General features: G+C 39.5%; 1 protein-coding gene across 1 annotated transcript in view; it reads left to right on the forward strand.

Moving 5' to 3' along the window:
- The window catches only part of LOC121962746 (uncharacterized), a 132,054-nt gene that overhangs the window by 59,290 nt on the left and 49,017 nt on the right, over positions 1 to 23,747 (forward strand). The window contains exons 9-11 of the mRNA XM_088077390.1: positions 12,468 to 12,567; positions 14,600 to 14,658; positions 17,346 to 17,410. Of these exons, the coding sequence (XP_087933516.1) occupies positions 12,468 to 12,567; positions 14,600 to 14,658; positions 17,346 to 17,410 (224 nt within the window). The remainder of the gene's footprint in view (positions 1 to 12,467; positions 12,568 to 14,599; positions 14,659 to 17,345; positions 17,411 to 23,747) is intronic.

Here is a 23,747-nt window from a genome sequence, read left to right on the forward strand (position 1 = left end):
ACCGCTGCAAAGCTGTTACTGATGCAGTCACACTGCATATCACTAAAGATATGGTGTCCATATATACAGTGGAAAAGCCTGCAGGTTTATCCACATACTGAAAGCTATCCACCCTGAGGTATGTGCCACCGAGCCGCCCTGCCTCATCTGTACAAATGAACACGTGAAAAGATCACAGAGAGCTGGAGGAAATGTTCTTTGACTCCACTACAACAGACCTGTGGTCCAGTCTTTTGAACACAACCAGTAACGTGTCAACATTGAACTAATGGTTGTATGTTTTAAAATTGGTCATTTTCAAAACTCTACTGTTTCAACTGTAAAACTGTGCAAAATGCAAAACTGACTGTTTGTCTTTGTTAATTTTATTGCTAAAATAACTCCCACGTATAAAGGGCTTGTCCTTCCATTATCACTTGCATAACACGCCTATGTCGCCTTCGATTGGAAATAATAATGGCTAGTGCAGTGGCTGTAATAGAAATAAACCGGCTGATGTTTTGAGCATCCATCGCCATGCTTCTTGGAATGTTATTGTGAGCAGAGAAGTTGCAGAACATCACTCAGTGGAAACGCAGTTATCTGCAATTGTGTTTTGAAAACATCACTCAAGTTTTACGCAAATCTGTAATGGAAACCCACCTAGTGTTGGTTTATGTATTACTGGCTGAAGATATGGCAGGAAGTTGTGTTTTTTATTTATTTAAATAATTGTAATATCACTACAGGTTGTGGCTGACGTCTTGCTTTTTCTTTTAAACTACATTTATTTCTAAACTGTGAGGAGACATTAGATTAACAGCATACAGAAGGAGCTGGTTATTATGTCACTCAGTCGTCTTTTCATTCCCAATGAAGTTGCTTTCATGTTACATTAATAACGTAATTCTGTGTGCGTGTGTGGGTGCGTGTGTGGGTGCGTGTGTGGGTGCGTGCGTGCAAGCGTGCGTGCGTGCAAGCGTGCGTGCGTGCAAGCGTGCGTGCGTGCATGCAAGCGTGCATGCATGCAAGCGTGCGTGCGTGCCTCCCGCCTCGGGGTCCCTGAGCACTTTCATTGGATCCTGCTTTTTTTTCGTCTCAGACTGTTGAATGGCATGAGCGTGGATTCTGTGCCGACTTGAGGGATTTAGTCTCAGATCAAAGACGTGTCTGAGATGGGCGAATTGTGGCAAAGGTCTCGTAGTCTGTGCTAGCCTTTAATTGCTCTCTGAATTAATCTCTACTGAGCATAGGAGACTCCCCTTGAGGTTAACTGAAATGCAAGAGTCATTCTGAAATAAATATGCCATGAAATAAATAAAAGAGGGAGCAAAATGACACAATGAAATAAGGTTTTGAAAAGCCTGCCTGCAAATTGCTTTTCAGAATTCATTAGAAAGGTATAAAATAGACTGAAAATAGCTTTACAATAATGAATAGATGTTGTTTATTTCACTTGAAACTGATTTATGGAATCATTTCAAAAATCTAATTTATTTGAGAGAGATTTTTGTTTTGTTATTTAATTACCTTCATTGTCATTTAGTTGCCCTTTAAATCCAACTTCCAATAAATAAAAATAAACCAAACTTTGCGCCTAGGTCTAGTTCCATGCCAAACTTCCTCTGCTAAAAACACAAGCTAATGGTCTTGTTGGTGGTGCAACAGCGGCTGTCTAAATTTCAGAAGTTTGAAAATTCATAATAAGTCACGCCAAAATGTAGGCCCAGTTGTGAAGAAACTTTTGTACACTTCATTGTGGTACAAATTATAAAGAACATTACTCTGCTTTTATCAAAAACTGTTAAAGTTATTAAAGCTGTCTCCTCCCACAGTTTTTGCTCATTCGACACAAAACTTGTGACAGGGCATCTTCAGACATGAACACAAACAATATACAGATTTTTGATTTATCAAACAAATTGAGCCTACAGTGCATCAAAATGTTTTACTGGAAATGGTGCTGTAGACATATACTTGCAAGAAATCAAAGTTCATCAGAGTTCATGAAAAGAAAGACACCTTTGCTGTTATGGTAGATTAAGTTTTGTAACATTACAGATTTACATTACATTTTTATCTCAAAAACAGAATTTTTGACAGAATTTTGAATTCTGCCCTCATGTAAACTATTGCAGTCTAAGGGAAAAAGTCATGTTTAAACATGACTTTTTCAGTTATTGAGCAAATCAACCTTTTTAAAAACAAATGATCAACATCTTTGTGCTGTCTGGGTGAAGTATGCAGATTCTCAAAAATTTGTCTTGACAAGTGAATTTTTGACCGCAATTTTAAAAATCTACCATGCGCAAACAGCTGGTATCATTTACCTTCTCTGTTATATGACAGCTGATCTCGTCCTCTGCTCGGAGTGTAAGGAGCTCCTGAACCTCATTGTTTTACCAGTTTGTGGGCAATTACTGCTGCTGTTCTTCTCAAAATTAGCGGCTATGCTAACAGCTGGTTTTTAAATCTCCTTCGGTGGGTTGCACGCATAAACATTTCAAAACATCACACCTGTGCTGCCCATGGTCACTTCTCTCCGGCTTTGCATTTTACACAGACCTTGTTTTGGTGCTATTACTGCCTCCATTCCTGGCTCAGAGGCAAGACGAATGTGTCCCCTTTCCGCAATCATATACAGAACGGCGAAGCCGCATAATGGCGTGATATTCCCGCCTTGCACAGGCAGTGTAAATGTGCTACTGTGTGTGTGAAACTGCCCTCCCAGGCACAGAGCTCACACTCTTCCAGAAGTTGTTTCAGAGAGAGGGGTCTGAGCAAATCAATACACTGCATGCAGCTCTACAATGAAATGATATCTTACCTGTTATGAATAGTTAAGTTTGCAGTTAAGTTGTTGGGATTAGAATTTGTGTATATTGTTGTTGTTGTTGAATAATTGCAATATCCTAGAGAAGCTGTTAAAAGTAGCGTTTTTCAAAGCAAAGGTACTGAAATTGACTGCAGATGATTTAAATATACTTCATATATTTCATGTCATGTTTGGGGTCTGCACAAAATGTTTTATAAATATTTTTTCAATATTTATGATTTTTTAAGACTTGTTGACAGTACAGTTTAAGATGTGTTTAAAAATTTGCTAACATGCAGCAAAGGGCCACTGCGGCCATATGGGGTGCACACTCTAGCAGGTGAGCCAGAGGTTGGCCCTCAATATTCTTACAGTATAATATACTTACAATAACATTGTACTTAATGCACTTATTAAGTTTGATTCAATATTTGGAAGCAAATAGTGAGGAGTATTATCCATTTACTCTATTATACTAACATAAATATGTGCAATGTATATTTAGGCCAATTCCTTGTCAAAAAATGCAATAGCAGCAATAAATGAATGGATGTTGGGGCTGTAGAACAGCTCTGCGTACGGTAACATCAGATCAATGGCTTTATCCCTGCGGGGTGCGAGGCAGCCAGTGGAACCTTTATAACTCCCTAAAGGATCTCCTGTCCTAGAAGAACAATGGAGAAATTGTACAGATTGATTTTAGATTGCATTGATAGCATGCGCACCCTTAGAGCACTATAAAAGCTTTCATGCACAAACTAGCACACTCTCCCTTTAACCTGAACAGAGTCTGTGTAACAGAGGTGTTGCTTTTATACTCTGGTTATTTCTGAGACAGGAGGAGGTTGACAAAATAATCCTAACACCAAAAAAATTCTATCTGGTTTTGTTTTGAAGACGCTGTTGTTGTTTCAATGACAGCCTGTAGATGGAGACATTTACACAGAAACACACTCATTTGTGTTCTTATATACACACATACACACACAGCAGGAGAGAAATGTGTCCTAGAGCTAAGTCCCAAACAGAGGGAGGTGTTAAGATTTAGAGGTTCAGTTGAGGAGCAGGGCACTGAGAGCCATTCCCTGTACTCTGCATCAATATGAGAGAGAGCCGCGCAGGCAAGGCCGACTGCACCAGAATAAAACACACTATCGTCAAGCCCCAGCCATTTATGGCCCAGCAAATGTGATTTTTCTCTTTATGGCTGAAATATTAATGTTTCTATCTTGGTATACTTAGAAAGAAAACAGTGGTTTTCAGGCTCTGAGCTGCCAAGATAGAGGGGGCAGAGAGAGAGACAGCGGAATTTAATAGGTGATGTCATGGCAAATAAAAGGGTGGGTGAAGTATGACCTTCAGCCAGCAACTACTGTAAAGCATCAAAGCTAATGTAACAGACAAAACATGGTTTAAAGATTATGTTCATCCCATATTTTTTTTACCTTTTTTACTGACAGCCCGGTTATGTTTCTGCAAACCATAGATTTGTTAAATTTGAACATTTCATACTTATCAATGTTTGTAAAGTGACGTAGTATATGAGCTGACTTTGTCATCTGAGGTTGGAGGGAATGGATGCTGTGGCACCCAAACCCGTTTCCCACTAAAATTAGCGTTTGTACCCAGGTTTTTCAAACACGGGTAAACCCACTAAACATAAGTGATAGATTGCATTTTCACTGTCAGTGAACACACTGCTGCAGCAGACGATTTTGTTGGTGTGTTTGTGCGACATCACAGATGGGCCAAAGAACAGGTAAACAGTAGACAGCATTAGGAATGGAGGTCTTAAAAATGTTTCAGTTGTTTCTTCTCTTTGTATATCTCTTACTTATTCATTCTCTTTCAAACTAGTTGCAGATGTATTTGGATCAGTGTTTTAGTGTTGCTTTGGAGGAGATGGATGGTAATTAGTGATGGTGCGTCATTGCATCCTGCCAGTCGAGCTGAAATTACCGCGTTCACCTGGGTGTTGATTTCACATCAATGCCAATCAGAGCCAGAGGTGATAAAAACCTGTGTCTAATGCAGTCATTTGACCCGGGCGTGAATCCCAATCACACACATTCTCTTTACATTAAAAAGCCAGATGTTTGCAGGTTTTTTTGTGCAGTGGGAACAAGGCTTGAGGTGAGACCAGACTGTTCTCATTCCAAAGTCATCAAATACCGCGCTTTGTCAGTGCTTTAAGTGTAAGATCTGACGCCAAAAGCCACCTTTTGCGTCCACATGATACGCTTGCTGGACAACATCAGCTGAGAACACAACTGGACAGAACAGGTTGTGGTGATGCTATATGCTGGCCGACGGCAACTGCCATGTCCGCATGATACACAGGTTTGTCAGGTTGAAACGCCGTTGAAAATGACGGAATTTAAGGAACGTGAGAGCAACTGTAGGGTGGGCAAACAAATTTTTAACGTGAATAATTGTGGGTTTACAGAAACGTATAACGGCAGCATTTATTCTAGTTGATAGGTTTCCAGTGTGTACCATGCTACTGAATGGTATGTTCACACCGAACGCAATGAAAATTTTTGCTGTATATCAAAACACTAAACACAGAGGCTCTATGCCCTGAAGCAGTATGAAAGATGGTAACACTCTTTATGATTTATTGTACCATCCACAGCAGTGCATTACCTGTTTACGCTCTCTGTTGTTCACTTGATACAATAATAGACCAACTTAAATTACTCAGAGCACTTTGCTAAAAGGCAACTCAACAAAATAGCTTTTATAAGTCACAGCTACATTTCCAGAACTTACCATGTAACCTTATGCTTTCGCTCTCTAATTTCCAAGCCCTCAAGTCCTAATTTGTTTTGTCTCTGTACAGCTATTAACATTTGTCCTTCATTTCCAACTCTCAGCAGTGTCAGGAGAGTCTGAACTAGATTTCAACGCTGACAGGCTTTTGCAACACAGCGTCAAGTAAATTTCTCTCTCAATCTGAAAAATTTAACTAGTGTGAATATTGCACCAACTACGTCACTGAGCATAAATTCGGTTCTAATTTTGTCTTTGCATTGACTTTATAGATAATCCTGCCACACAAAAATGTGCATTGTGTTGGGGGTGTGAATACACTATCAGTATTTATAAATGAAATCATTCAATATGTAAAATTAAAAGGTACCATTAATGGAATGAAGCAGAAAGATCCCTTGACCTGGCCTACTGTTTATTCTCTAGTTTCTCATTTTTCTCCATTGAAATTGTGCAACTTCTCCTCCTCTTCTAGTTGTTAGGGCTCAGAGCTGGTGTTAGCAGCAGCTGGAATAATGTTCATATTATGACCAAAAAAGGGGGAGAGGTTAGACTTGTTATTTATTTTCTCATTAAGTCAAAACCAAAAGAATTCTAAGGCACACAATTTTGCAAAAGTCATAAAACCTTGATAAAGACTGTAAGTTGAAACATGTAGGCGTCAAGCTCATTTATTAAAGGCTTTTTAACTTTTACAAAATAGTGTGCCTTGGATTTTTTTTTTGTTTTTGACTTTATGACCAAATAAGTAAAAGTCTAACATCTCCCCTGTTGTTCATCTTTGTCCTTGAATCCAAAGAGCACCTGTTTTTGAAACCTACACATGTGAAGTAGCACTCTTCAACCAATATTTTTCTAAAGCTTTCTTGGGTTTTGCGTTTTGAGGACTGTGATACCTGATTAAGTTCACTGAGGTAGCAGCTTCACCGTCACAGTGACATCATGACAGCTGCCAGAAGCTCATACCCAGCTCTCTATTGTTCATTATAACAGAGCGTGCACTAATCTCACGAAAGTCTCAAACTTTGGTTGAAGGTTAACTGCTATTCTGCAATTCTCTTCTCAGTTTATGGCTCTCATAATCAAGCTTTTACAACAAAAATGACTTGAACTTGAGTTTTGCTTTATTTTTCCATTTCCTGTCGAGAGTTTTACTAAGTTTCAAGGGCAGTTGTGTTCTGTGCTTCTTTATTGATTCACTGACAAGTAGAGAAGCTAGAAAGCTGTTGAAAAGTCGCCCACTGACACTCTCTCTGTGTCATGTGACAGGCTGTAGCAGAGCCTCAAGAGTCTCTGAGCTCCAGGAGAGGGTAAGGGACAAGCTTCTGACTAAAGGAAAACACCTTCAGTAGCTCCAAACCTGTTTCTCACACGTTGTATTGTTTGTTTGTTTTTTAAGATTTTTGGGGGATTTTTTTTCCTTTATTGACAGGACAGCTGTAGAATGACAGGACGTGTGGGAGAGAGAGGGGGGGTTGACATGCAGCAAAGGGCCACAGGCTGGAATCGAACCCGGGCTGCTGCAAAGGCCTCGGCACATGGGGTGCACATTCTAGCAGGTCGCCCCCTCACATGTTGTATTGTTAGCTAGGAATAAAGTGGGTTTTTCTCAGAGTTGGAGGTTGTGTGAACCCTGTAGAATGAAGATGTGGATTCTGAAGGACTTGAGGCTGGCTGTTGATGGTCAGTAAATAGCTCTGATGCGTAGGTTGTCTGCCTGTGAAACCACATTTCTCTCTTTTCTCCACATCTCAAATACAGAAGAGGAAACATGGAGGCGTGGAGTTGGATTTAGTCACAAAAAGTAATGATTAATGTTATGAATTACTGCTGTTTTAGTAATTAGTTAAACCACATGTATAATTTTTTCAATTACTCTATACCAGAAAAGATTAATTTTACAATTGTGACTTTGTTAGTTGTCCTAAAACTTTCTTTTTTCCACATTAAAAGTCAGAAGATGTTTAGAAATGGCCTTTAGAGCACTTACCAGGATACCCGAATGTTCTCAAAACAAAATCAATTCTGGCGTCTCTTTGATTGCCTCCCTTCACAGGAATATAATCCTAAAAAAAGCAGTCCATAATTTATTCCAATCTCCAAACACTGGCCTCAGGGAGATGTTCCTCCACTGCAGAAACCACTTTATAAAGCCAAAGTTAGATTGGTGCATCCGGCCCCTTTTAAGTCAATTTTATGAAAAGTAAATGTGAAGTCTTGGCCATAAACAACTTATGAAGCTGACTGATGTTTGGAGGAGGATAAATTAGGAGTTTGTTGGAGGTCTGAGGAGAGGCGGTGGGACACGTGGAAGCAGCCCCGGGGCAGCTCTGTTGATTGGGATTGATTTCGTTAAAACAAAGGCCAGTGAAAGCAACCTGATGGCTCCAGACAGACAGACACGTCAGCAGTTTGTTTTTCTTCTAGGACACTAACAGTGGAACCCATTTACATTACCGCAACCTTTACATGTCTGCAGCAGTGATGGATACAATGGAAATTCCATTTTGGGTGGTGTGAGTTACATGTCTGAGTTTGGTGTGTACATCTGTTATCAAGATCTTTAGCCGCCAGTTTGGGCACTCCTGTGTTTGTCAGACAGAACTGCCCCCAGGCACAGCACCACGATTTTCTCTCTACAGGTGCTAAGCAGAGGCGCTGTGGGGGGTGCTAAGAAAACAGCTTCAGGAGGAGCAACTAGTAGCCATCTCTACTTCTTTCTTATGGAGAGCACTGCAGACAGCAACCTCACTGAACACTGAACTCAGGTCTTGCACGCTTGCGGTGTTCACACTAACAGCGTTGTTGCTGCAATGTTGCTGCAGGGCTGCCTGCTGCTATTAGTACATTTTTTCCACATTTATAAGCACATACTCCACTCATTATTGGAGCCGTGCAAGCTACTGTATTGTCAACAACACGGTCCTGCAAATATTTCCCAATAACATGTCAACAATTAAAGCGATTCTGTTGACAATGACGTGCCATTTATATGTATTTTTATTTAATACACAGTGTGGACAGGAGTTAAAAAAATAGTAGTCAATCTTCGGAAACTTTGGCTTTCCTATGCCATGTTCACATTGGACGAGAATGTTTGCTGGGCAAGTTTATATACAAAGTTAATACAAAGACGCAGATTGATGCAAATTCATGCCAGGCAGTTCGATGGACACGAAAACATGTATTTGGCTCTTTGGCTTCTTTCAACAGAAGTCGAAATTTTTCTACTTGAGCAAGAATTTTGCATGAGGCTGTGTTGTGATAGAGTGTCAATATAATATAGTATATTATATAATAGTAAATGTCACTGTCTGTGGACATACAGAGCTTCATATTGCATCAGTGATGTACAGAGACAGCACAAATAAGGGCCTGAGGGACTCAGAGATCCATGAGCAAAGCTCCAAAGTTACATGGTAAGCTCTGCACTGTGTGTGTGACAAGTGCTGCAGCAGTGTCATTTTAAACAGGTAGTGAAAGTGACGGGCTGAGTGATGGAGACACTGTGCACAGTGAAAATGAAATGAGTCAAAGTTGCAATTAAGTTAAGGTGATTTGAGAAAATTGCAAGGCTGCGGTGAATCACGGGGACTGCCTGAATTCTCAAAAATAGTTGCGACTGCAACATTGTAAAATCCTGGAGGGAATGATTTTTCTGACTACACAGCAATGAAGAGTTTGTGTTTAGTGGACTCTTTTGCCTTCAGTTAGGTAGAGGTTGTTGGGACTATATGCAGCCTGAAAGGAATGCCTGCAAACAATACTCAGGGCTGCAAAGGTACTGCCAATGCCATTCTTCTCGTAATATTTACCAATCAAATATAATGTAAAACATTATCATATCATCTACCATAAAGTACCAAGTATCTATAAAGGTAGGATTATCAGTAGGGTTAAATATTTCTGAATTTAGAGGTTTACATAATGTTCTTCTACTATTATGGACATCACAATTTTTGGCATGCTAAATAGAGTAAAGTCACACCCGCTGCCCCCATATGGGACTGCTCTCTTCAAGTGAAAATTAATTCTCTTCTCTCCCACTCTCTTCTCTTCTTCTCCTCTTACTTCTTCTTTCCCTCTCTCCTTGTCCTAATCAGTGTGCTGCCCCAGCAGCTCCTTTTGCCCCAACATCTGACTGATCGCTTTACACAAAAGGCTGCGGTTAAATAGAATAACAGTGACGCCCAAATGAAGCTGATACACCTTGATAAGTTATTATAAAGAAGGCCTGAATGATGTTATGGCTTTTATATCAACCACACACACACACACACACAGACACACACACACACACACTAAACACACACTTTTTAAATGAATCTCATGCACTGAGCTGTGGAATTGTGTTGGAAGGTAGATTATTCACGGAGAATCGACCACAATTTCACGGCTTTCTGGAAATAATTAGCGTGACATTTATTCAGGCTTTATAATTGGTTAAGATTCCAGACCCTCACCTCTAATAAAGTTGTCATTGAACCTTTAATGCTGCTGGCTCCCATGACAGCGGGGGTATATTGCAGCCTGCACAGGGCGGTCAAATAATTCCAAAGAGGATAATGCAGTCAGGTTTATGGTGCGTGTGTATTTGTGTGTGTGTGTGTGTGTGTGTGTGTGTGTGTGTGTGTGTGTGTGGTGAGTAAAATGCAGTCCGTTCAATGTCCCAATGAATCTTGCCCATCGTGAGACGATGGCACAATTTCATAAGGATTTTAAAGGACCCTCTCTCATGTTTCAGTCCATCTCAAAAGCAATAGTTGGCTGAGAGAATCATCCTGTCCTCTTTCTTAACACTTCTTTTAACCACTTTTCTCTCCTTCCTCTTCATCCCGTTTGTACAATTTTAGGTCTTGTTTTTTTCATCCTCACTTTTACCTTTTCCTCCCTTGCTTTCTGTATCATCCTTTCTCTCCCTCATCACATGTTTTGTCCTCCTTCACTTCCATGTCTTTAGCCCGGTATACACTGCGATTTTGGGCTGTCTCAGACAAAAGATAGCCATCATGAAAGAAACGTGGCAATATCTTTAGTTGTGACTCTAAAAAAGTGGTCCTATGTCGCACTTTGTGACTTCTGTTATGACCTACGTCGACTAACCAACTTATAGAAATGCAGCATGAAATGATGCAGTGATCAGCGCGACTCTTCTAAATGCTAGTAGATGCTAATACTTTCTTTGAGCTCTCTTTGTAAAATTGGCTTGCCAAGTTGGCCTCTTCTCCCCAGCCACAGCCGTGTCCACAGGCTTTCTAAACACACATAAATGTCACTATAGTGAGGGCTTGATTTGTTTGTTACATACCACTACAGCAGCATAGATGGATGGTGCACGTTGATAAGGTTTTATTTGTGCATAATGACATTAATGGTTGTACGTAGTTGCCTGCAATTCAGTACGTGATGTGATCGCACAGTCTGTATACATCAAAGTTGATGTCTTACCAAAGTTTATTAAGATCCATATTATTATAGTGTTGCTGCACTAAACTGGTTAGATTGCTAAAATCTCATAGTCAGGAGGCCTAAACCTGTAGCTGTGAAATTATTAACGACTGAGTTCTCATATTTCTTTCTGTCCATTTGGAAACAGACGACGATTTGTTTTTTCCTCCATGCCGAAAACAGCTTTGACTGTAGTCATTATGTTTTCCAGTTGTCGGTCCGTAAGTGTGTATGCATGTCCCATTATCATAAACATGATATCTTAAGAACGCCTTGAGGGAATATCTTCAAATATGGCAAAAATGGGGCACCCTGTAGCTCACCTGGAAGGGCAGGCTGCCTGTGTAAAAAGGTTATGATCTGACACACGAAGCTTTGCTGCATGTCGTGGCCTCTCTTTCTCTGTTTTTCATGCTGATATATATATATATATATATATATATATATATATATATATATATATATATATATATATACAGCATAAATGTCTACTTGGACATCAAAGTCACTGTGACCTTTTCTATTTCTTGTGAACATGATATTGCAAGAGCACCTTAAATTGTAGCTTGTGGCACTGAAACACAGAGATTGTTCTTATTTTTCTCTGTTTTATTGCCTCTCTCCTTTTGGCCACACATATAGTCTCCCTAAGTGTTGCACAGGTTCCTGACTTCACTGTGGTAGCTGAGAGGTTTCACCAAATCTTCCAGTGTGGATTGAGTCCTTCAAAATTCAAATATTCACTCTTACAAGCTTTGACACAAGACAGAAATGGACAGATATTGTCGAAGAAAGTTCTCATTTCGGTTGCTTAAAAAGTTAAAAAATTAAAAAAGGTAAAAAATCAAAATAAATCAAGTTTAAAAATAGTAAAAACTATTTCAATAATCTGTCTGTCCTGATACATGCTAGAGAAAACATGAAACCAACTAAAAGTAGATGAGGACTCCAAGTGTGATGAGTCTTCAACTAAACGAAAAGGACCAAAGTATCCACTAAGGTCCATGAAGTCGTAGCTCATGCTCTGTATGTGTAGATAACTGCAAATACTTGAATACAGCTATTGATTTCAAATGTGTTTTTCACAACGTCTCTATGAAACAGTATGTATGTGAAAAGGGATAACATTGTGTGGACTGCAAGACACAGATACTCTTATAACCCCATCTTTTTCTTTAATGCGAACCAAAGATGTGCATTCAACAGGAACACTCCAACTTAGACTATGTTATGGATAGAGAATCAAAAATGCCTGTTTGCCCACAGCAGTCACAGTGCTCAATGATTAATCATCATCCTCATGTACTGTTGAGAATAGAAAACCAAATGTGTGTAATATTGCTGTTTAATTACCTGCCCACATGACAAATGACTTGATGACATTGACAGGATGCCTGCTGCCTGCTTTCATACACTGTGTGTGTGTGTGTGTCTGTCTGTCTGTCTGTCTCAGGTGGCAGTGACATTTGCAGTGGGTTCAGAGGTTGGCCTTCAGAGCAGCAGTGACTTCAGTCAGATGGGGAAGCCTTTCCTAATGGGCACAGTGGCTCTGGGTGAGAATCAGTTTTGTACAATATCTCTCACTTTTCTGTCTTTCTTTCTCTCTGTCTGTCTTTATCTTTTCACCTTTGTTTCTCTTTGTCTCTCTTTCCTCTGCCATCCTTTTTTGTTGGGCCATGAATGCTGAGGCCCATGCTGGATTGAGTCCCCAGTGCTGCACCAGCCACCTTTAGAGTCGCCAACCAGATTTGGGAAAGCGGCCAGAACATACTGCTCCATTAATAAAAGAAAAAAAACACAGTAGCTCATTTATTGTTTATTGTATTAATGTGAAAAAAACTGTTGCCATAAGAAATGGACAAAATCAGGCCAATTTAACTCAGCATTATTTATGTAGAAACTTTCATTCATAAATGCAGCCTAAAGTGCTTCACATGACAAAACTGAAATGACAGAGACCCAGTTTAAATGGTGACATAAACAACTATACATAAGGTTTTGCAGAAATCACCATCTTTCACCTCCCTGTTGACATGATAAAGTCACAGTCAGTCATACTGTCATTGAACAGCGTGTGTCGGGGAGTTGAGGAGGGGGAGGGCATTAGCACTATAACTTGTAACTGCTTTTTGCCAAAGGCTGAGTGGGAGTTTCCATTTAAAATTTAAAAAATCTGTACAAGCGATACAGATGGAGTTGGCCTTTAACAGACGTTAAAGATGCCTGTTAGAGTTTTTGACCTTTATTAGCACCAATGAGCTGTTCTTGTATGTGCTGGTCCCTGTACATCTGGTGTGTGTGTGTGTGTGTGTGTGTGTGTGTGTGTGTGTGTGTGTGTGTGTGTGTGTGTGTGTGTGTGTGTGTGTGTGTGTGTGTGTGTGTGTGTGTGTGTACTTTGACTATCTGAAGTCAGTGCAGCTCTTGAGCTTATGGCAGCCTAATAGGTTATCATTGTGTTTCATTAGTGTGTGTGGCTGCTCTGACTGAACTCCCTGCCAGCCTTCATGACTTAAGAGCCATTTGAACATGCAAACTGTCTTCTATGACAGCTGCTTTGCACTATTTACTATCCTGTTTTCCTGCCAGTTATACCAATGAACAGAAAGGCAGACCTGTCTGCTGCAGAGCAATGTACACACCTGAAGTCTACTAACAATGGGAAAGGAGTCTGTGGCTTTTTTTAGCGGGATTTCTAAAAAAAAACCTGCGTATGTGCACTCATTTCGCTGGAAAAGGGGAATACTATGTTTTTGCAGCTGATGTGTAAAAAGGCAGAAATGTTGTTGGCATGGTGATATCTATTAGTATAGACCACATAGACTAGTACAAGATTACCCATTTTAGTGTCTTTGCAGCTTACTTTGTCAATTGCCTATTGATAAATGACACTTATTATTATAAGTTTATTTTAACTACACGAGTACAGTAATTTTGTTGTGTTGGTCTGTTTTGTACACAAATCGGGGGTGGGGGGAGTTACTTATCCACTTTGAGTGTCCATGAACAGAGGGGTGTTGTATGCTTTAAAGCCCTCTGAGACAAATTGTCATTCGTTATGTTGGACTTTATAATTACAATTAAAATGTTTTCTCTCTAGTGTTAATTCATATCTGATGTAATTGATTTTACTTTGACCATAGGTGATTGCATAGTTTTATTTACATGGGATTCATTCAAATAATTTATGGGAAATTGTAATATGAATACTATGAGGTCACTCAGAAATGCGTACTGCCTATTACATTATACGTTTGGTTTATTTTTCAACCATGTAGTACACCTTCAATAGGGTAACATCTTTTTAAGAACTTTGTCATTGACAGAAACCTGTTGATTTCTCATATTGTCACTGTGGTTATGATTGTACCTTCTGTAATTTTATGGACACTGAGAGCATGCAGGACAGTGATGACACACTGGTGTGTTGGTACCACATGAAAGAAGTTGTGGAACCATCGAAGAAGGCCACTGCCACATGTCGCATATGAATGAAGATTGCAAATAACTTCTTAAAAGTTTTATGTTTATGCAGTAAAGAAGAACTATCCGTGAGATTAACCTATTTTTCTATTTTTATCCCAACAGGAGGGATTGTTAACGTGATGCCTCTGCTCTTCTCACAGATCTCACACAACAGAACACAGGTAGGTAAAATCAGTCCTCTATGTCCTCAACCAACTGCTGACCTCAATAGACCGGCTGCTGAGGTACCGTATTGTTATTGTTTTGCATTTGTACACTGAGAAAGAGACTGTAACGTGGGGAGCTGTGAAAGGCTGCAAATTAATGTGCATTTAAATTTGCTACTGTTTACTGACTATTGGGTGAATCAAGATACTGGACGGTATTTGTTACACCAGTTGTTCAGTTGGGTGACATAATTTATGAAAAAACGTGAAAAACAAGCTACGTGTAGATCACATATTTTGTGATTTATTTGCAAAGTCCGTTATCATTACATTTTTATGGCATTTTCTCTTTATAGCTATTGTCTTAATTAATAAATCAGCTTTTTAGCCTCAGACAGGTATAAAAATGTTTTTCCCACTTTCTTTGCAAGTTAAAAATGCAGAAAAAATTGGTTACATTCCACAAGTAAACAAGCAGCACGCATATGTCCTCCTCCCCTGCTGTCACTGCCTTTCTGCTGCTGCAATGTCACAGTGTCTCTTTCAGAATTACATACCTTGCTTCATATAAACAACCACCCTCACCTGACACAACTGAAACACTTGAACATGTATCATCATCTCTGTCATGAAAATGGATCTTTTGCATTTAAAATGGATGTTTTGCATAGAGCATACAAGACAATGTGAGAATCACTAAGTGTAGTGACTGAGAGTAGCTGCACTTATACTGTCTGTTCAAGGCAGAAATATCACGCTGTTATGCCGCCTCAAAATTCTGTACATAACGTTTGATTGATGAGAGGGGGGACAGAGTGGTCTCACCTCTGAGCCGGGAACAATGATAGTAACAGCTCTGAGTTCTGTGTAAAATATAAAGTCAGAAAGACGTGACCACAGGCAGCACGAGTCTACCGTTTTTGTTTGTCTGTGTTTATTCATATGAACATAGACTGTATATAAAGATGGACAAGATGTCCCCATTTACCCCCGCTATGCTTAAGTGAGGTTAAACTATCCGGGATACGGATGCTGCCATTTTGCACTGGTGATGTCATTGAGAGCTGGAGTCTGTGCAGAAGCGATATCCGTGGTGGGGGAGTTCAGTTCAGTTCCAGTCAAAACACCAATCAACAACCAATCCAACCAATCATGAGCAGCCCCGTTGAATGCAAGCACATGGATTTGCTGTCACAGCCGTCAATCATGGCAGAAAATACCCTTTTTGTAAAATTGAATGACTTATTAAAATTTACTGATCATAAAAACAAACACTTGAAAAAATAGCAGGGTGATGAGAACTACCTTCAGTGACAGAAACCATCTTTAGGGGGAAGGCCTTAGGACCTGTATTGTAGACACACACCAGGGGGCAAACAGATTGAAAAGCTTCACTTTGGGGGAACTGTCATGTTGTCCATTTCTATATACAGTCTCTGTGTGTGACCCACTGTGGGAGATTGAGATTGGTGGCTAATTCAAAGAAGAAGAACAGAGGTCATAAATGTCCACAAACTGGGAAAACAATACGATTTAGGAGCTTCTTACCATCAGAGCAGAGGACGAGATCAGCTGTCATATAACAGAGAATGTGATTGATTGTGATCAGGCGGGTTTCCATCACAGATTTGCGCAAAACTTATGTAATGTTTTCGAAATGTAATAACATTCAAAGAAGCATGGCGATGGATGTTCAAAACATGAGCAGCTTTGTTTCTATTGTAGCCACGGCACTGTCCGTCATTATTTCCAATCCAAGGCCATGTAGGCGTATTATGCGTGCAACAATGGAAAGGCAAGCCCTTTATACGTGGGAGCGGCCACATATGAGGCATTTCTGGGAGGTGATAATCCAGGATTTCACAGAGGAATTGTGGATTCAAAACTTCCAGATGATCCGTTCAACTTTTGAAGAGTTATGTGATGCAATAACACCTCTTGTAGCTCCTGCTGCATCATGAAGGAGCCAGTTCCTACTGACAAGCACACAGCCATAGCATCATGTGACCTATAAAAGCTAAAAAAGCGTTTCCATTGCAGTTTTGCAAAATACGGCTTTTTCAAATTGTCTGAAATCTGTTAGGGTTTTTTTTGTTTTGTTTTGGTTTTTTTTTTCAAAATTGATGTGTTTCCATCTGGAATTTTTTATATCCGCAGTTTTAATTTGTGCAGTTTGAGGGTTTATGGAAACCTGCATACTGACATGTTGTGTCTTTGTTATTTATAGAAAGTGTTATAGCACATATATTATGTGTCACATTAAAGCTGAGGCTTATGTCATGCTTCTTTTGATTGCAGGATGTTGCGATGAAGTGTACAATCACACACTATACTTGACAGACACTCATGATATTGCCTTTTTTTGGTCCTGTGTTAAAATGCAAAGCAGTATAAATGGGGGACTTAGTTGCAGACCTGTAGTGCCATCTTTGTTTAAAAGCAGCCAGTGTTTCACCATCACTGCCATTATCACCATGACTGAATTTAAATGGAGGGGGCACCAGATTAAAGTTTGAGTTATATGTAAAGCTAATGCTAGCTAACAGTTCAATACATTTTTTGATGATGTTTCACTGCTATTGTATTGTGTTAATATACTGTAATATATACTGTTAATATACAATAAAGATACTGTTTTATTGTTTTGCAAAGTTCTGCTGTAACTTGTTGGTCACAGTGTACTGTGCTGTCTGTATGTCCAGATCCTGTGGTTTCGGAGAGCGGTGCTCGGAGGCCTGACTACCTGCACTGTGCTCAACATCCTCTGGTAAGCTCACTCTGCTCTTATTATCCTGCTCTGTGAAGGCTCAGAATTTAATTTTAGAGAAAGATAGCTGATTGTACAGTCCTACTCCCAGGTTATCAAATACCAACAACACTGGATTGGTACTAGAGGCTGACTTTTTTTTGGGAATCCTGTGGATCATCTGATTCCTGTGGGATTTCTGCAGAATGGGAGTCAATTTCACTACCACCATCACGTAACTGGGATAGGACAGGACAGGAAAAAATGTTGTAGGGAGCCTTTGGGACCAGGAATCACAACAGCAAGCAAGCAATATGAAGTTATGTTGCAGCTATTAATTTGTTTCCACAGACTGCAGGAAATATATGCAAGAGCACACGTCATTTTATGTCAAGCATGCAAAGTAAAATGGATTGTGTATGATAATACTATCACGATGCAAATTCATGCTAGCTTGTTAACAGGAATTACCATTGTACAAACCCCAAATCCAATGAAGTTGGGACGTTGTGTAACACATAAATAAAAACAGAATACAATGATTTGCAAATCCTTTTCAACCTATATTTACATGAATACACTACAAAGACAAGATATTTCATGTTCAAACTGATAAACTTTATTGTTTTTTTGCAAATATTCACTCATTTTGAATTTGATGCCTGCAACACATTCCAATAAAGCTGGGACAGGGGCATGTTTACCACTGTGTTACATCACCTTTCCTTTTAACAACACTCAATAAGCGTTTGGGAACTGAGGACACTAATTGTTGAAGCTTTATAGGTAGAATTCTCTCCCATTCTTGCTTGATGTACGACTTCACTTGCTCAACAGTCCGGTGTCTCTGTTGTCGTATTTTGTGCTACATAATGCGTCACACATTTTCAATGGGAGACAGGTCTGGACTGCAGGCAGGCCAGTCTAGTACCTGCACTCTTTTCCTACGAAGCCATGCTGTTGTAACACGTGCAGAATGTGGCTTGGCATTGTCTTGCTGAAATAAGCAGGGATGTCCCTGAAAAAGATGTTGCTTGGATGGCAGCATATGTTGCTCTAAAACCTGTATGTACCTTTCAGCATTAATACTGCCTTGACAGATGTACAAGTTACCCATGCCATGGGCACTAACACACCCCATACCATTATAGATGCCGGCTTTTGAACTTTGCGCTGATAACAGTCTGGATGGTCCTTTTCCTCTGTGGCCTGGAGGACACGACTTCCATGATTTCCAAAGACAATTTGAAATGTGGACTCGTCAGACCACAGCACACTTTTCCACTTTGCCTCAGTCCATCTCAGATGAGCTCAGGCCAAGAGAAACTGGCAGCGTTTCTGGGTGTTGTTGATATATGGCTTTTGCTTTGCATGGTAGAGTTTTAACTTGCACTTGTAGATGTTGCGACGAACTGTGTCAACTGACAATGGTTTTCTGAAGTGTTCCTGAGCCCACGTGGTAATATCCTTTACAGAATAATGTCAGCTTTTAATGCAGTGCCACCTGAGGGATCAAAGGTCACGGGCATTCAATATTGGATTTCAGCCTTGCTGCTTACATGCAGAGATTTCTCCAGATTCTCTGAATCTTTTGATGATATTATGGACTGTAGATGTATGTTGAGAAATGCTGTTCTTAAACTGTTGGACTATTTGCTCATGCAGTTTTTTCACAAAGTGGTGAACCTCGCCCCATCCTTGCTTGTGAACGACTGAGCCTTTCGGGGATGCTCCTTTTATACCCAATCCTGTTCTCAACATGTTTTGAGTATTCCACAGCTTTCCTATTCTTTGGTTGCCCCTGTCCCAGCTTTTTCGGAATGTGTTGCAGGCATCAAGTTCAAAATGAGTGAATATTTGAAAAAGACAATAAAGTTTACCAGTTTGAACATTAAATATCTTCTCTTTGTAGTGTATTTAATTGAATATAGGTTGGAAAGGATTTGCAAATCATTGTATTCTGCTTTTATTTACGTTTTACACAATGTCCCAACTTCATTTGAATTGGGATTTGTATGTTAGCATCGAGCTAAAGGACTCAACCCTTGTTATTTACCATCATGACGATCAGAAAAAAGGTTTATCACAACTAAGTTTTGGCTTGCCAGGAATTTGAAGTTGTGTTTGGTGCATAAAATAAACAAACAAAATATTAAAGGCTAAAAAAAAGTCAAAGTACTGCAACAGTCAAGAACAACATGAAGCTAATAATAGAAATAAATAAATAATGAAAATATGAAAAAAAAACTATAGAAACATAAAAAAAAAAAATTGCAAAAATACAATAAAGCTACTTCAGCTGTTCTGTCAGGAATTAGCATTCAGCAAGGAATTCAGCATGCCTTGCTCTACAATTAATTGAATGCATTGATTTATTTATTTTTTTATGAATATGCTGTTCAACTAGACTATTTTCAAATATTAGACTATATCCTTTGTACAAACTCGACGCAAGAACTGGACGGGACATGAGTCATGCTTTTGGGACTTGGGACGGGATTGTTTTTTGTAGGAGAAGGATGGGACAGGAGGGAAATCCACACCCATGTCATCCTCTAGTTTGTACCACCCAACCAAGAACCACCAACTTTAAACATTTGAATTTGACGACCTTGAAATAAGACTCAATAATCAGCTTTCTCCAGAATTACTTACTATACCCCAAACTTCTATAACCTCCAGACATGGATCAGGAGTCTTTGTGTATAGTAATCCTTTCCCAGTGAGGGAAAATAACCTCACTGTCTATTATGAAAAAATGGCATCATGAATAGGAAATTTAAGACAAACCTGCCCAGCCAAAACACCAAGAAAATATTGTTTTATACAAAATACCATGTTCCAGTTGTTCTCAGTGTACTCTTGCACCATGGCAGACTTCCCACCAGGAGGGCATGTGTTTTCAGGTGTTGTCAAGAGAGAACACCACAGGACACCAGGCTGTTTCTGTGAATAACTGCCGCAACCTCTCCACAGGCAGAGAGGCAGGGATTATGGCGGCAGGAAGTTTGGAGTGGGGGCTTTGTTTTAGGCACAGGAAGGAGGTCTCGATTGTTTAATGTTAAAATCCTTGCAAGGAAAAGATTGGTAATTGGGGAAAGGTGGATTGTTATCAAAATAAGGTTTTACTGCATGGTTCTATAAGCAATGAGAATCTTGCGTGCTGCATGTGTTTGATTTCATAACAACAGGATTACTGTGTAAAATGTCCAGATGAGTTAAAAGTTGAGAGAACAGCAGGCTGGTTTGTGGATCGCAGATGTCAGACTGATTGTTTGGGATGAATGTTGTCATGCTTAGAAGGTGTGATTGGGTTAAAAAAGAACCAATTAAACCAACAACAATCAGAAATTTAAGCTTTTACAAGCTGATATGTGATAGATCACATTGACTGACATTGAGCACTGTGGTCAGATGATCACATGTGACCACACTGATGGAGACAGAGACTGTCGACAATAGGCAGGGTTCCATTAACCGTCAAATTGCGCAGATTGAAATTACTAATATAAAATTCGACAATTTTGTAACTCCCATTTATAGCAAAAAAGTTTTTACAAGGTGGTATTTCAGGAGATTCAAAAACAGACATATTTCGCAAAATGCCATGAAAACACTTTTTTGGCTTTTCTAGGTCACATGATGCTATGGCTATGCGTTTGTCAGTAGTAACTGGCTCCCTCATTGATGCAGCAGGTGCTACAAAAGGTGTTATTGCATCACATAACTCTTCAAAAGTTTAGTGGATCAGGAAGTTTTCAATCCACAATTTATCTGTGAAATTGTGGACTATCACATTCCAGAAATTCCTCATGTGTGGCCGCTTCCATGTATGACGGGCTTGCCTTTCCATTATCGCTCACATAACTTGCCTACATGGCCTTAGATTGGAAATAATGACGGCTAGTGCGTGGCTGCAATAGACATGAACCTGCTAATGTTTTGAACATCCATCACCATGCTTCTTGGAATGTTTTCTCTGGAGAAGAAGTTGCATAATATCACTCAGTGGAAACAGTCATCTTGCAATTGTGTTATATCAACATTTCAGAATATCGCTGAAGTTTTGCACAGATCTGTAATGGAAACCCGCCTACTGATTGCACAGGCATGACTCTCTAAGACCATCAGCAGACATGTGACCTGAGCAGTTACATCATCAGCCAGGATGCTAGTGCTAATCCAGTCCAGAGAGAGAGGCCATCTGGTAAAACAACCATTAGCAGAGAACTCCAGATACACCCGAGAGCACAGACCATCCGAAAGCTCTTGAAACTGAGGACTCTCAGACAGGTGCATGTGAGGGAACATTTTAAACTGCTGTTTCCTGCCGTCATCAGAAACCAGCCTCAGGGGTTGGAATTGAATGTGAGACTGCACTTTTTGTAAAAGTGTTTAAATTCCACTACCCTGAGTAAACACTGATAGCAATCAGTGACCATATGAACATAACAGATGTGTCTCCAGTGATGTAGGGTGCCACAGCTGATATTTACCTCCGCCTCTAATACAGGCTGATATTTACTGTTATTTTGTTTATGAGGGTTTGTTTTTGGGTATATGCATTAGCACAGGAGGTAAACTGGTTGCATCTTGTGTTTTGACAAGGCCAAATTAATCACACATAAGACTCCCATTGTCTCATTATACACACACAACGGCTCACCATATCAGGACAAAAAGATTTAAGCATTAGTCGAGAACATTTAGCTTTATTTGTTAATGTTTGACTGTGTGTGTTTGTTTCAGTGAGAGAGAGAGAGGGAGTCTCATGAGAGAGAAAAATAAGCATAAAAGACAAAATTTAACTCTTCTCCACTGATTTTAAAGTCAGTTCACTAATCACAGGGAGCTCTACTTATGATGTCTTATGTAGCTCTGGAGAAGCTTTGAAAGAGTCTGAGAGAAATAGTCAAGTGATATCACCCAGGAATCAGACTTGTCTTTGAGACAATTTTTGGCTGTTTTCATGCTTCTGTGCAGTCGATAGCTGAGTCCGGAGGCATTATGTTTTAGCAATGTCTGGGCGTCAGGCTCATTCTTGTGATAGTAATAATGAACATCCAAGTGGACTCAAGGATGAATTGATTGGATTTTGGGGGTCAAGGGTGAAGGTCACGGTTACTTCTCATTTGTTTCATTCTAGTGAAAGCGATGTCTTAAGAACACCTTGAGAATATTTCTTCAAATTTGATAAACATTCACCTGGACTCAACAATGAGCTGATAATAATTTGGTGTTCATTCATGACCTTGCATCCATCTCATTCTCGTGAATGAAATATCTGAAGATGGCCCAGAGGGAGTTTCCTGAAATTTGACACAAATGTCCACTTGGACTCAAGAATGAAGGGTCAAAGGTCAAGATGAACTCATAAAACATGCTTTTGGCTATAACTCAAGAACTCATATGCTCAAATTTCACACAAATATCTAAAAGGATACAATGACAAAGTTCTGACATTTTATATCTAAGAGGTCAAAGGTTAACAATATCATAATATTTTGCAAAAACACTTTTCTGGCCATTACTTAGTGTCATATCTCAGGAACATACGGGGAGACATTTGGTCAGATGCTGAATCGGTGACACTAATCCTGAGTGTCCACCTTGAAACGGTGCAGATTGTATTGTTTTCACAGACATTGATGGAAACTGTAAGTGCAACTTTAGGTTTACTGAGGCATACAACCACAAGGCAATAATTGCAGTATTCAGTATTCAGGCTAATTTTCATACTAATATTTCTCTGGATAATTTTCTCTTACCATCCAGCCACCATAGTCCAGATCAAAGAAGAAATGATAAAAATGGTTGATTATCTGAGTTACCTTCAGCTATTGTTCAGTACCAAAAGGATTTTGTACTTTGTTTTGTGATTGTTGCGGCCTGAGATGCCTTATTTCATGGCAGGTTTTCTAAAAAGTTGCAGTGCAAGTTTTTTTGTTTTGTTTTGTTTCAATTATAATAATTTGTTTTATGATTAGTCATAACAGTCTGAGTGTTCTTTTTTTTCTACTTGATTTTTTCAAATGGACACTGAAATACAGTTTAACACTGTAGAACAACCAAAACACTGGTCACCTTGTGATTATACAATACATTACAGTGATATATATACAAGTCAGTTCATATGTGAAATATTCAGTGATCATCTTGTGAGGTCACATACACAATCGATCTTTCCCAGTACAACATGAATTTATCAGTTTGTAAGTTCAATAGAAAAGTTATTCTTACCATCCCTTGAATAGTAGAAACAACATGTATCCAGTCATTCTTTGTTGGAGGTTCAGCCCGTAACCATTTTCGTGTTACAGATATCCTGCTGGCAGCTAACAATATCTTTAGTAGGTAT

The sequence above is a fragment of the Plectropomus leopardus genome, chromosome 5 (assembly GCF_026936395.1).
Source record: "Plectropomus leopardus strain MGB_pleo_1.0 chromosome 5, ASM2693639v1, whole genome shotgun sequence".
Lineage (NCBI taxonomy): Eukaryota > Metazoa > Chordata > Actinopteri > Perciformes > Serranidae > Plectropomus > Plectropomus leopardus.